The 13,582-nt window shown below is 47.3% G+C and overlaps 1 protein-coding gene across 1 annotated transcript in view; it reads right to left on the bottom strand.

Moving 5' to 3' along the window:
* The window catches only part of LOC309601649 (E3 ubiquitin-protein ligase RNF38-like), a gene marked incomplete at its 5' end in the record, with an annotated part of 61,515 nt that overhangs the window by 17,057 nt on the left and 30,876 nt on the right, over positions 1-13,582 (bottom strand). Inside the window, one exon of the mRNA XM_082334807.1 lies at positions 493-663. Coding sequence (XP_082190933.1) covers positions 493-663 — 171 coding nt within the window. The remainder of the gene's footprint in view (positions 1-492; positions 664-13,582) is intronic.

Here is a 13,582-nt window from a genome sequence, read left to right on the forward strand (position 1 = left end):
TAGTGTTCGGGGGGGGGGGGGGGGGATACAGTGGTCACTTTAAATAAACTGTGAATTAATGTGGTAGAAGCATGCAATAGGAATAATGCTTTGTGCTTTCTGGTCTCTCTACAAAGTTTTTTCTCTGAGACCACTGCTGCACTACACTTAGGTCTCTATATTCTCTTTTATTTTCTGGAAGAACACCACCTGCAGAAGCAGTACATGAAGCAAACTTATGTCAGACTGACAGGAATACAGGCCTCCAGGGAAACGGAGTGGGCAACAGCTGAGGAAATCTTAAGAGAATCAAAATTAATTTCAAAACAATACTTTTTTTTTTTTTTTCTTCAGACTAAGTCTTGCTCAGGTAACACTACTACAAAACCCTAATACTTACTCTAAATCAGATCCATTTGTTCTCTCAACCAGAATGTTATTAGAAGGACAAGAGCATTATTTGCTGGTCAACCCCCAAATATTTTAGGAGAGGGGATAAGAAGCATTACTTACTGAACGTGACTGCTGTGCTTGGAAGGGAACAAATTGCCCTGGAGGTGGCAGGTGAGACGGGTGATGCGGAGAGAGGTGAGGAGGATGCAAAAGGAATGAGTCATTAGAAATCAGAGGTGGGAACGCTGCATATGGTACTGGTAGACGTTGGACCGAGCACGCCTGAAGCATCTGAAAGAAAATGAACATTTTTACATCTAGAGTGAAAGGAGATTATTAAAAGAAAGCAGTCCACTTACCCTTACCTTACAAACACAACCCACACAATAATTCAGTCAGAAACTCAATGAACAGTGATTCTAGTACAGAACAGGACTGTTGTGGTTTAACCCTAGTCGGCAACTAAGCACCACACAGCTGCTCGCTCACCCTTCCCACCCCAACGGTGGGATGGGGAAGAGAATTGGGGGAAAAAAAAGTAAAACCCCTGGGTTGAGATAAAGACAGTTTAATAGGACAGCAGAGGAAGAGGAAATAATAATGATAATGAGAAAAGAATATACAAAACAAGTGATGCACAATGCAATTGCTCACCACCTGCTGACCGATGCCCAGCCTGTCCCCGAGCAGCGATCGCTGCCCCCCGGCCAACTCCCCCCTCTGGTCACATCCAGAGGGTAGTGGTCAACGGCTCAATGTCCAGATGGAGATCAGTGGCGAGTGGTGTCCCTCAGGGGTCCGTATTGGGACCAGTACTGTTTAATATCTTCATCAATGACATCATTGACAGTGGGATCGAGTGCACCCTCAGCAAGTTTGCAGACGACACCAAGCTGAGTGGTACGGTTGACACGCCTGAGGGACGGGATGCCATCCAGAGGGACCTTGACAGGCTTGAGGAGTGGGCCCATGTGAACCTCATGAGGTTCAACAAGGCCCTGTGCAAGGTCCTGCACCTGGGTTGAAGCATTCCCCAATATCAATACAGACTGGGGGATGAGTGGATTGCGAGCAGCCCTGCAGAGAAGGACTTGGGGATATTGGTGGGTGAAAAACTGGACATGAGCTGGCAATGTGCGCTCGCAGCCCAGAAAGCCAATTGTATCCTGGGCTGCATAAAAAAGAAGCATGTCCAGCAGGTCAAGCGAGGTCATTCTGCCCCTCTACTCTGCTCTGGTGAGACCCCACCTGGAGTACTGCATCCAGCTCTGGGGTCCTCAGTACAGGAAAGACATGGACCTGTTGGAGAGAGTCCAGAGGAGGGCCACGAAGATGATCAGAGGGGTGGAACACCTCTCCTATGAGGAAAGGCTGAGAGAGTTGGGGTTGTCCAGCCTGCAGAAGAGAAGGCTGCGGGGAGACCTTATTGCAGCCTTTCAGTACTTAAAGGGGGATTATAAGAAAGATGGGGACAGACTTATTAGTAGGGCCTGTAGCGATAGTACAAGGTGTAATGGTTTTAAACTAAAAGAGGGTAAGTTCAGACTAGATATAAGGAAGAAATTATTTACGATGAGGGTGGCAAGACACTGGAACAGGTTGCCCAGAGAGGTGGTAGATGCCCCATCCCTGGAAACATTCAAGGTCAGGTTGGAAGGGGTTCTGAGCAGTCTAATCTAGCTCAAGATGTCCCTGCTCATTGCGGGGGTGGGGGGGTTGGACTAGATGACCTTTAAAGGTCCTTTCCAACCCAAACCATTCTATGATCCTATGATTCTAAGTTATAACTAGCCTTAAAAGTTCCGCTCATTTCCATGTTTTGACGAGAGCCTTATGCTCTGGAGTGAAACTCTTCCTCTGACCTATGAAGGCATCACTCAGAGACAGAGTTTCCAATAAAAGCAGACCTCTCCTCTGTGAAGTTACGTGTCCAAAATATACTGTGAGTCACTAAAGTTTGAACTCTCAGGAATCAAGGTGGTGGTAGGGAGAACAGAAACTCACTTCATGGAAAGTTTCACTTCCAGCTCTACACATCCAGGAACAAGACCCCAGATTTGCATTGTTTCAACTGCTTTTTTAATCAGTCACCAGAATATCAGGCATTCCTTTTATGTTTTTGACCATTAAAAGTGCAACTCACTTATGTAAACAAGGGTATTTATTAGAGAGAGTTTTCAAACATTAAACTTCACTTCTCCACTTCCAAAGTGAATCAAGTTTTATTAAGAAATGAAGAAGAGTAGAGGACCCAGCTGTACTCTCTCCTGCCCAAAGCATATTGTTCTCATTAGAAAATACAAAACGCATTATGGTCGATATGTATAATGACTGCAAAGATGGTAAGGAGATATAGATTGTGATCAGATTCCAATAGCTAAAGTGCAGTCACAGCCTCACTTACTGTGGTCATGACCCCAAATTGATACTTACACCAAGCTGATACAGTTCAAGATTAATCTGACCTAAATAGTAATTTTCCTCAAATGATCCTCTGAAATAAATAATAAATGTGCAGGTACAACATAACATAGTATTCTATAACGCATGTAGGAGGTACTTTTGGAAATATTAAAACACAGTTCATCAGTTTATATAGTAGCCAAGAATAAATACAGATTATTATAGCTTTAATGTATGTTAAGGGTACTGCATAAAGATTATCGAGCAACGTTCTGTGATGTGTGTTATGCAGGAGGTTAGGATATATTTTAAATGTCCTTCAGGCTTTCAAGTCTACTGCCTTTATCCAGTTGTTCAATACTGAAGAAACAGAATGTATTCCTCACCCAGTATTACAATAAGAGGACATGTCAACCAAGTCTCCACTTTACAGTGTTATATTCTGAAATAATTTTCAATTTCATTTTTTTTAAGTAGAGCTAGAATGTGCAATGATCTCTGGTACTAAAAATAAGCGACCATTACAATTCTAGAAAGTCTTTTCATGAGTTTATTGAAAAGTTTTCATTTTACAGGCTGACTTTTCCAGACCATGTCACAACGAGAGACAGAGAGAGAGAGAGAGACAGAGAGAAAGTGAGAGAAGGGGAGGGGAGGCAAGGGAGAAAGCAAAAGACAGATAGAGCAGGAGTGAGAGACAGGCAGAGAGACAGAGGCGTGCGCGTGCACAGATGCAAAGGAAGAAAGACAGAGGCATGAGCAAAGACGCAGAGGAAGAAAGAGGCAGACAGAAAAAGAGACGGAGGGGCGCGCGCACACAGACAGAGATGGGTGCGCACATAGACGCAGAGGAGGAGAGACAGTGATGCAAGTGCAGTTGCAGACGAAGAGACAGATGCAGACATGCACACGTTCAGATGCAGAGTGAGAAAGAGGCATGTGCACACAGACACAAGAAGAGAGACAGAGAGATGGGTGCGCAAACAGGAGGGGAGAGAGAGATGTACGTGCATGTAGAGACATGCACGCACAGACACAAAGGAGGGGAGACAGGCATGTGCGAACAGAGATGCAGAGGAAGAGACAGAGACACACATGCGTACAGATGCAGACAGAGAGAAAGACAGATACAGAGGTGCATCTGCACATGCAGGGAGAGACAGAGACGCGTGCACACACAGGTGCAGAATGAGAGAGAGATGCACACACAGACACAGGCGAGGAGAGTCAGAGAGATGCGCACACAGGAGCAGAGACAAAGAAAGATGCACGCGTGCACAGATGCAGAGAAAGAGCGACCAAGAGATGTTTGTGCAGACAAATGCAGGAGAAGGGAGACACAGTTGCAGGCACGCACAGACAGGCAGAGAGAGACAGTGAGGCACACACGTGCACAGATGCAGAGGAAGAGAGAAACAGAGACGTGCATGCACACAGACACAGAGGAAGAGAAACACGTGAGAGACAGAGAGGAGAGACAGAGAGATGTGCACACATGCACAGACTGGAGCACACAGGCACAAAGAGAAACAGGGAGGCGCACATGTAGAGGAATAGAGACAGACAGATGCACATGCACACAGATGTAGAGAGATGTGCGCTCATTCAAATGCAGAGAGAGAGAGAGAGAGATGCACACACAGATGCAGAGGAAGAGATGCGGGCGTGCGCAGACACAGAGAGGGAGAGAGACAAACAGGGAGAGAGACAAGCAGAGAGAGAGACGGAGATGCACACAGATGCAGAGGAAAAAAGACAGAGATGCACGCACACACAGACATAGACGGGCATGCACACAGACACAGAGGAAGAGAAACAAAGATGGGGGTGTGCACAGACAGAGCAATAGAGACAGAGACATGCATGCGCACACACAGACATAGATGGGAGTACACACAGATGCAGAAGAGACAGACAGGCGCGCACACAGATGCAGAGAGAGACAGACAGAGAGAGAGACAGACAGATGCATGTGCACAGACAAATGCAGAGGAAGAGAGAGAGTCGTGGGCATGCACAGACACAAATAGAGACAGACACAGACAGAGAGACAGAGGTGAGCGCACACAGATGCAGAGGAAGAGGAACAGAGATGTGCATGCGTACAGATTCAGAGGAAGAGAGACAGAGAGAGACATGCACATGCATAGACATAGGCATGCACAGATGCAGAGAGAAACAGAGACATGCGCACAGATGCAGAGGAAAATAGACAGACAGGTATGCACACACAAAGACGTGGAGAGACGTGTGCACATTCAGATGCAGAGAGAGACACTTGCGCGCACACAGATGCTGAGGAAGAGAGATGCATGTGCACAGAGATGCATACACATGCAAAGAAGAGACAGAAAGACGCGCGCACACATACACAGACTGGAGCACACACACACAGACTGGAGCACACACAGACAGAGAGAAACAGGGAGGGGTGTACACAGATGCAGAGGAAGAGAGACAGAAGCGCATGCACACAGATGCAGAGAGACGTGTGCATGTTCAGACACAGAGAGAAACAGAGAGGCATGCACGTGCACGGATGTAGCAGAAGAGAGACACAGACACCTGCATATACATAGATACAGAGAGAAGTGACTGCACACAGACGAGGAGGAAGAGATACACACACAGACACAGAGACATGCACATGTACAGAGGCAGAGGAGGAGAGAAAGAGAGATTCATGTGCACAGAGATATACAGACAGACTCAGAGAGAGAGATAAGCACACACAGAGGAAGAGAGACAGAGAAGCGTGCACACAGATGCAGAGGAACAGACACACACAAACGCAGAGCGAGACAGAGAGAGACGCACACAGATGCAGAGGAAGAGAGACAAAGATGCAGACAGAAGGGGGAGGGGGGGGACAGGCGGGACATGCTGGAATGCCAAAATGAAATGGAGTCAAAGGCAGCCAAGTGGTATGCTACAATTGACAATGCCAATGCGTTTTTCTCAATTCCTTTGGCAGCAGAATGCAGGCCACAGTTTGCTTTTACATGGAGGGGTGTCCAATACACCTGGAATCGACTGCCCCAGGGATGGAAGCACAGTCCTACCATTTGTCATGGACTAATCCAAACTGCACTGGAACAGGGTGATGCCCCTGAACATCTACAATACATTGATGACATGATCATGTGGGCAACAAAGCAGAAAAAGTGCTTTAGAAAGGAAAAAAGAATAATTCAGAATCTTCTGAAAGCTGGTTTCGCCATAAAAAGAAGCAAGGTCAAGGGACCTGCACAGGAGATCCAGGTCTTGGGAGTAAAATGGCAAGATGGACGTCATCATGTCCCTATGGATGTGATCAACAAGATAGCAACTATGTCTCCACCAGCTAACAAGGAAGAAACACAAGCTTTCCTAGGCCTTGTGGGATTCTGAAGAATGCATATTCCAGGTGATAGTCAGCTTGTGAGCCCTCTCTACCGAGTAACCCGAAAGAAGGACTATTTTGAGTGGGGCCCTGAGCAACAACAAGCCTTTCAGAGGATCAAACAGGAGATAGCTCATGTGGTAGCCCTTGGGCCTGTCCATATAGCTGTGTAAAATGTGCTCTACACTGCAGGTGGGGAGCATGGTCTCACCTGGAGCCTCTGGCAGAAAACATCTGGAGAAACCCAAAGGTTGACCTCCAGGGTTTTGGAGCCAGGGGTATCAAGGACTCTGACTTAAAAAGAGATACTAGTAGCATATGATGGGGTTCGAGTTGCTTCAGAAGTTGTTGGTACAGAAGCACAGCTCCTCTTGGCACTGCGATTGCTTGTGCTACACTGGATGTTCAAAGGAAACATCCCCTCTACGTATCATGCAACCAGTGCTACATGGAGTAAGTGGGTAGCGTTGATCGTGCAATGAACTTGACTAGGGAAACCCAACCGCCCAGGAATACTGGAAGAGATCATGGACTGGACAGAAGGCAGAGATTTTGGAGCATTGCCTGAGGAAGTGGCTCGTGCCCAAGAGGCACCACCATATAAGGAGTTACCAGAAGATGAAAGGCATTATGTTCTGTTTACTGATGGATCCTGTCGTGTTGTAGGCAACCACTGGAAGTGGAAAGCTGCTGTGTGGAGTCCCATACGACAAGTTGTTGAAGGTGTTGAAGGAGAAGGCGAGTTAGCAGAAGTGAAAACTATCCAGCTGACCCTAGAGATTGCTGAATGAGAAAAGCGGCCAGTACTCTGTCTCTGTATTGACTCATGGATGGTGGCAAATGCCCTATGGAGGTGGCTACAGCAATGGAAGAAGATCAACTGGCAGCACTGCTGCACTGTGGCAAGGCATCGCTGCCCAGGTAGAAAACATTGCTCTAAAGGTACAGCACGTAGATGCTCACATGCCTAAGAACTGTGCCACTGAAGAACATCAAAACAATAAACAGGTAGAGAAGACTGTCAAAATTGAAGTGGCTCAGGTGGACCTGGACTGGGAGCGTAAGGGCGAGTTATTTGTAGCTCAATGGGCCCACGAAACATCAGGACATCTAGGGAGACATGCAAGAAAGACACTAAGGTGCTGGAGCGCATCCAAAGAAGAGCAACAAAGCTGGTGAAGGGTCTAGAGAACAAGTCTTATGAGGAGCGGCTGAGGGAACTGGGGTTGTTTATCCTGGAGAAAAGGAGGCTGAGGGGAGACCTTATTGCTCTCTACAACTACCTGAAAGGTGGTTGTAGCGAGGTGGGGGTCATTCTCTTCTCCCTGGTAACAAGTGATAGAACGAGAGGAAACGGCTTCAAGTTGCGTCAGGGGAGATTTAGATTGGATACTAGGAAAAATTTCTTCACCGAGAGGGTTGTCAAGCATTGGAACAGGCTGCCCAGGGAAGTGGTTGAGTCCCCATCCCTGGAGGTATTTAAAAGAAGGGTAGACGTGGCACTTAGGGACATGGTTTAGTGGTGGACTTGGCAGTGATAGGTTAACGGTTGGACTCGATGATCTTAAAGGTCTTTTCCAAACTAAATGGTTCTATGATTCCATGATTCTATGCAACATACAGATGGGCTCATGATCGAGGGGTAGACCTGACCATGGAGGCCATCACGCAGGTCACCCATGAACGTGAAACGTGTGCTGCAATCAAGTGAGCCACACGAGTAAAGTCTCCCTGGAACAGAGGGCAGTGGCTGGGTTTTCGATATGGCAAGGCCTGGCAAATTGACTATATTGGACCACTGCCACGAATGCGCCTAGGCAAGCACTACATACTTACCATGGTGGAAACAACTACTGGTTGGCTAGAAGCATACCCTGTAAACCATGCCACTGCTCGAAACACCATCTTAGGCCTTGAAAGGCAAATTTTGTGGCAACACGGTATCCCAGGAAGAATTAAGTCAGACAATGGGACTCATTTCTGAAATAACCTCATAAACTCCTGGGCCAAGAAACACGGCATTGAGTGGGTGTATCACATCCCCTATCACCTACAAGCCTCTGGAAAGACTGAGAGTTAAAGACTATGTTGAGAGCGTTGGGCACTGGGGCATGGAATCACTGGGATATAAATTTAGCAGAAGCCACTTGGCTGGTTAACACCACAGGATCTGCTAACTGTCCTGGTCCCACCCAAACAAAACCCCTACATACTGTGGGAGGAGATAAGGTTCCCGTAGTGCTCATAGGGAAGTGGCTGGGGAAGGTGATGTGGGTTGCTCCTCCCTTGGGAAAAGGCAAACCCATTCATGGGATTGTCTTCACTCAAGGACCCGGGTGTACTTGGTGGGTAATGTGGAAGGACGGGGAGACCCAGTGTGTGCCTCAAGGAGATTTAACCTTGAGGGAAAATAATCTGTGATGTGAGTTGTATGTTGTAGGAAGTAATGTAGCAGGAACTACCTGAACCAATGAAGAGTGAGCTTCACAAGTAACCCGACAAGTGCAGCAGTGACCCAAACCAAGCTGGTGTTGGTGCCCAACAACTGATCATGCTGCTTCTCCTGTTCTGAGCAACCACCTTGACAGATGGGGCACAAGTCATAACGTGTTCTTATGAACATTTTTGGGGGTGGGGGAGGCCCATGCAATGGGGAAATAACATCTATCTGTTAAGGGACAAGGGATGGTAGTTAATGAGAATGTATAAATCTGTATGTTGGATGTAAAGATGGTTTAATTATGTCATATAAGTTACAAGTGTTGGCAGGAGGGGATTTCAGGAATGTGAAATAGATACAATGGGATAATCAGAAGATATGTTAATGTTCAAATTATGTGGAATGAGCATGACGCAAATGGGATGGAATAAGCGGTGGAGATTTTACTGGATCTGGCTGGGATGGAGTTAACTTTCCCCATAGTAGCCCTCATAGTGCTCTGCTTTGTATTTGTAGCTAGAATGATGTTGATAACATACCAGTGTTTTGGCTACTGCTGAGCAGTGCTCCCACAGCATCAAGGCTGTCTCTCCAACCCCCCCTCCCCCCAAAGGCTGGGGGTGGGCAAGAGATTGGGAGGGGACATAGCTGGGACAGCTGACTCAAAGGGATATTCCATATGCTATGATGTCATGCTCAGCAATACAAGTTAATAGAAAGAGAAGGAGGGGGCATTTGTTATTAAGGCGTTTTTGTCTTCCAAAGCAACCACTGCGTACTGAGACCCTACTTCCCAGGAAGTGGCTGGACAGCACCTGCTGATGGGAAGTATAGAAAAAATTTTTTTTGCTTTGCTTCTGTGCATGGCCTTTGCTTTCTTTCATTCAACTGCCTTTATCTCGACCCACGAGTTTTTCATCTTATTTTCTCCCCCTGTCCTGCTGAGGAGGGGGGAGTGAGAGCAGCTTGGTGGGCACCTGGCAGCCAGCCAATGTCAACCCACCACATGTGGACACAGATGCAGAGGAAGACAGACAGACAGATGCGTGTACAGACAGACGTGGAGAGACGCGTGCACACACAGATGCCGAGGAAGAGAGACCGAGAGACACACGTGCACACAGAGGTGCACAGGTGGAAAGACAGAGGGACATGTGCAAAGAGAGCTGCAGAGGAAGAGCAGCAGAGACACGTGCGCACACAGATGCAGAGACGCTTCTGCACACCAGTGCAGAGGAAGAGAGACATGCACACACAGAGTTGCGTGCATACACAGACGCAGAGACAGACAGAGATGGGCAGAAAGAGAGACAGAGAGGCGCGTGTGTGCAGAGTAAGAGAGACAGAGAGACAGAGGCAGTCACGTGCCCACAGATGCAGAGGAGGAGACAGAGACACACTCACACACATACATAGACTGGAGCACCATCAGATACAGAGAGAAACACAGAAGCGTGCACACAGACACAGAGGAAGAGAGACAGACAGATGCACGGCACATACGTGGAGAGACATGCACACAGAGAGAGAGGCAGAGAGGCAGAGACGCGAGCACACAGACACAGGAGGAAGAGAGAGGCACGCACACACAGAGACGCGCGCGCACACAGACACCGAGAGATGCACACGCACACAGATGCAGAGAAGAGACATGCACACACAAATGCACAGATGCAGAGACAGACATGCATACACACAAAAGCAAAGGAACAGAGAGACAGAGAGGTACGCGCACACAGACACAGGCATAAAGCGAGACAGAGAGACACACAAATGCGCGCACAGATTCAGAGGAAGAGCGTCTGAGAGACGCTCATGCAGATAGATGCAGAGACGCACACAGACGCAAAGGAAGAAAGATGCGAGCACACACAGGTGCAGAGAGATACACAGACATGCACGCACACAGACATAGAGAGACATGCCTATGCAAAGATGCGGAGAAATACAGATGCATTCACACAGCCACAGACATGCATGTGCACAGAGGCAGAGGAGGAGAGAGAGATCCATGTGCACACAGAGACACATGCAGACAGACACACAAAGAGACACAGAGAGAGGCGCATACACACAGATGCAGAGGAAGAGAGAGAGAGAGACAGAGGTGTGCGCACGTAGATGCACAGTGTTGTGGTTTAACCCTGGTAGGCAGCTAAGCACCACACAGACACTCGCTCAGTCGCCCCACAGTGGGATGGGGGAGAGAACTGGAAGAGTAAAAGTGTGAAAATTCATGGGTTGAGATAAAGACAGTTTAATAAGAAAAAAAAGAGAAAAAAAAACAAAGGAAAAAAAAAACAGAAAAACAAGTGATGCAAAAAACCCACGACTGCTCACCACCAGCCAACTGATGCCCAGCCAGTCCCCGAGAAACGGCAGCCCTGGCAAACTTCCCCTTCCCCGCCTAGTTTTTATTGCTGAGCATGACATCATATGGTATGGAATATCCCTTTGGTCAGTTGGAGTCAGCCTACTCACTGGCAAGGCAGTGTGAGAAGCAGAAAAGGCCTTGACACTGTGCAAGCACTGTTCAGCAATAACTAAAACATGGTTGTGTTATCAACACTGTTTTCAGCACAAATCCAAAACATAGCCCCATACCAGCTACTATGAAGAAAATTAACTCTATCCCAGTCAAAACCAGTACAATCTCCACCCCTTATTCCATACCATTTACATCATGCTCAGGTCCCACATTATCCAGTACATCCTCATTAACCACCACCCCCCTTCCCATCCTTTGACACAATACACAGATATCATTCCCTTAGTCTATGGACTACCCTTGTAAAATGTCCACAAAATGTCCATTGAGTTCATTTAGTCCATGACTTAGGGTTCCATCTATGATGGTGGTCGCTCAGGACAGGAGAGGTAGTGTGTTGCATGGAGTTATTGGGCACCAAAGCCAGCTCAGGTCGGGTCACTGCTGCACTTGCACTGCTTCTTGTAAGGCGCGTCCTCCATTGGTTCAGGTGGTTCCTGCTATGGTAATTCCTATAACATGCAACTCAGATCATGGGTTACAACAATTTAAAGGTATTTCCATTACAATCTCCACCTCTGGTCCCTTTGGGCCAGGTTATAGGGTTTAACATTGCAATGAACTCCTCCCTTTGCTCCTAGCCTGGCTAGCAGCAAGGGGTTCCTGTTATAATACCTTTGACATATGGCAGCCACAGCTGAGACAACATACAGCATCATATAACACTGGCATCATACAGCAATGGCACCATAAAACTCAAATAATGGGTTTTTTTCACCCAAAATCAAATCCCCTTGAGGTACACATCAGACTTCCCCATCCTTCTGCATTACCCACCAAGTGCACCCAGGTCCTTGAGCAAAAGCAGTCCCATAAATGGGTTTGCCTTTTCCGGAGGAAGGACTAACCCAGACTGTCTTTCCCAGCCAGTTCCTTATGTGTACTACGGGGACTTTATCTCCTTCCACAGTGTGCAGGGTTTTTGATTGGGCAGGGCCAGGTTGACTGGCAGATCCTCTAGTGTTGACTAGCCAAGTGGCTTCTGCTAAATTTGTATCCCAGTGCTTGAATGTCCCAGCACCCATTGCTCTCAGTGTAGTTTTTAACAGTCTATTTTATCGTTTAATTTTCCCAGAGGCTGGTACATGAGGAGGGATGCGATATACCCAGTCAATGCCATGCTCCTTGGCCCAGGTGTCTATGAGGTTGTTGATCACCTCCACCACAGCTAATTCCCTCAGATACTGGATACCTCCCACAATGGTGGTCCACTTGCCTCGGTAATTTACAAGATCTTCCTTGAAGGGATATCTTTCCTTCATGCTCAACAGGAGGTGCCTCCAGAGGCTGAGGACTGTTGCCCCTTTTCCAATCCCTTTGTCAATGGCCTTATCCCTAGCAAGGGATCCCAGCTGCCGGGCTTTCTTACCCTCTCTTTCCTGACTATTGACCCCAATATCCCAGCATCGGAGCAATCAGCTGATAATTTGCTCACCTGGTTGACACCTAAAATCTTTTTGCATATCTCACAGCTCACTCAGGGATAGGGATTGGGTGGTTTCTGACTCGTTTATGCTTTCAGTCTCTTCCCTCTCCTGTTCTTGTGACTGCCCTGCTGCAGAACAGGCTGCCTTTTCTGATTCTCCCTCCTGCTCCCTCTCAGGAGAAGCTTCTTTCTCCTTTACTAGACAAGTTGATCTCCACTTCCATTGTTTCTTCTTGACTATCCCAGAGCAACTGATATAGCCGAGGGTTGAGTCTCTGGTTCAGCTACAGTGTCTGTTTGTATGTCTTCAGATCCAGAGACCCTCTCTTCTCCTTGAGGGTGCTGAATAGTTCTCAGTAGGCATAGGCCAGGCCCCAGCACAGTGCGAGAAGTTGTGTCTCTTTGGTGTAGCCAGGGCCAGGGCATCCTGTTTTCAGACATTCTATCATTTCATCAGGATCCTGCACTTGTTCGGGGGTGAAGTTCCAGGCCATCGGTGACAACCATTCTAGGTATCTTCCCATATTCTCCCACATGCCTTGCCACCCATAACCACACTGCCTCAGGGCAAATACCGGGGTGATATTCCTAAATAGTTGGTTAACCTTAGAAAAAACAAAAAAACATTCTTCAGAAGTACCAGTAGGAGTGTTTTGATTACCCAAGGATGTTCAAGATACCGAAGACTTATTGTAACAAGGGAGCAAACATCTACCCCATAGAAGAAGGGGAAGGTGCCATTCTGTGTTTCCTCCACTGAATGCCTCTCAGAGGAGAAAAGGGAAAGAGTGTAATTGTTAATTGTCTCCATGAGATGATTCCTGAAGTACAGGGAAGGCATCAATGCAGGGACCAAATACCAGATTAGGATCAAGGCTAGTGTTTTTATCATAATTCTCCCAGGCAAAACACCACCAAGTGCTACGCAGCACAGCAAACTGCAAAAGCCAAAACCAGCCTTTAACAAGCTCTCAAATTTGATGTACAGTAAAAAAAGGGAGCATGGCACAG

Source organism: Platalea leucorodia (assembly GCF_965183815.1).
Source record: "Platalea leucorodia genome assembly, chromosome: W".
Classification (NCBI taxonomy): domain Eukaryota; kingdom Metazoa; phylum Chordata; class Aves; order Pelecaniformes; family Threskiornithidae; genus Platalea; species Platalea leucorodia.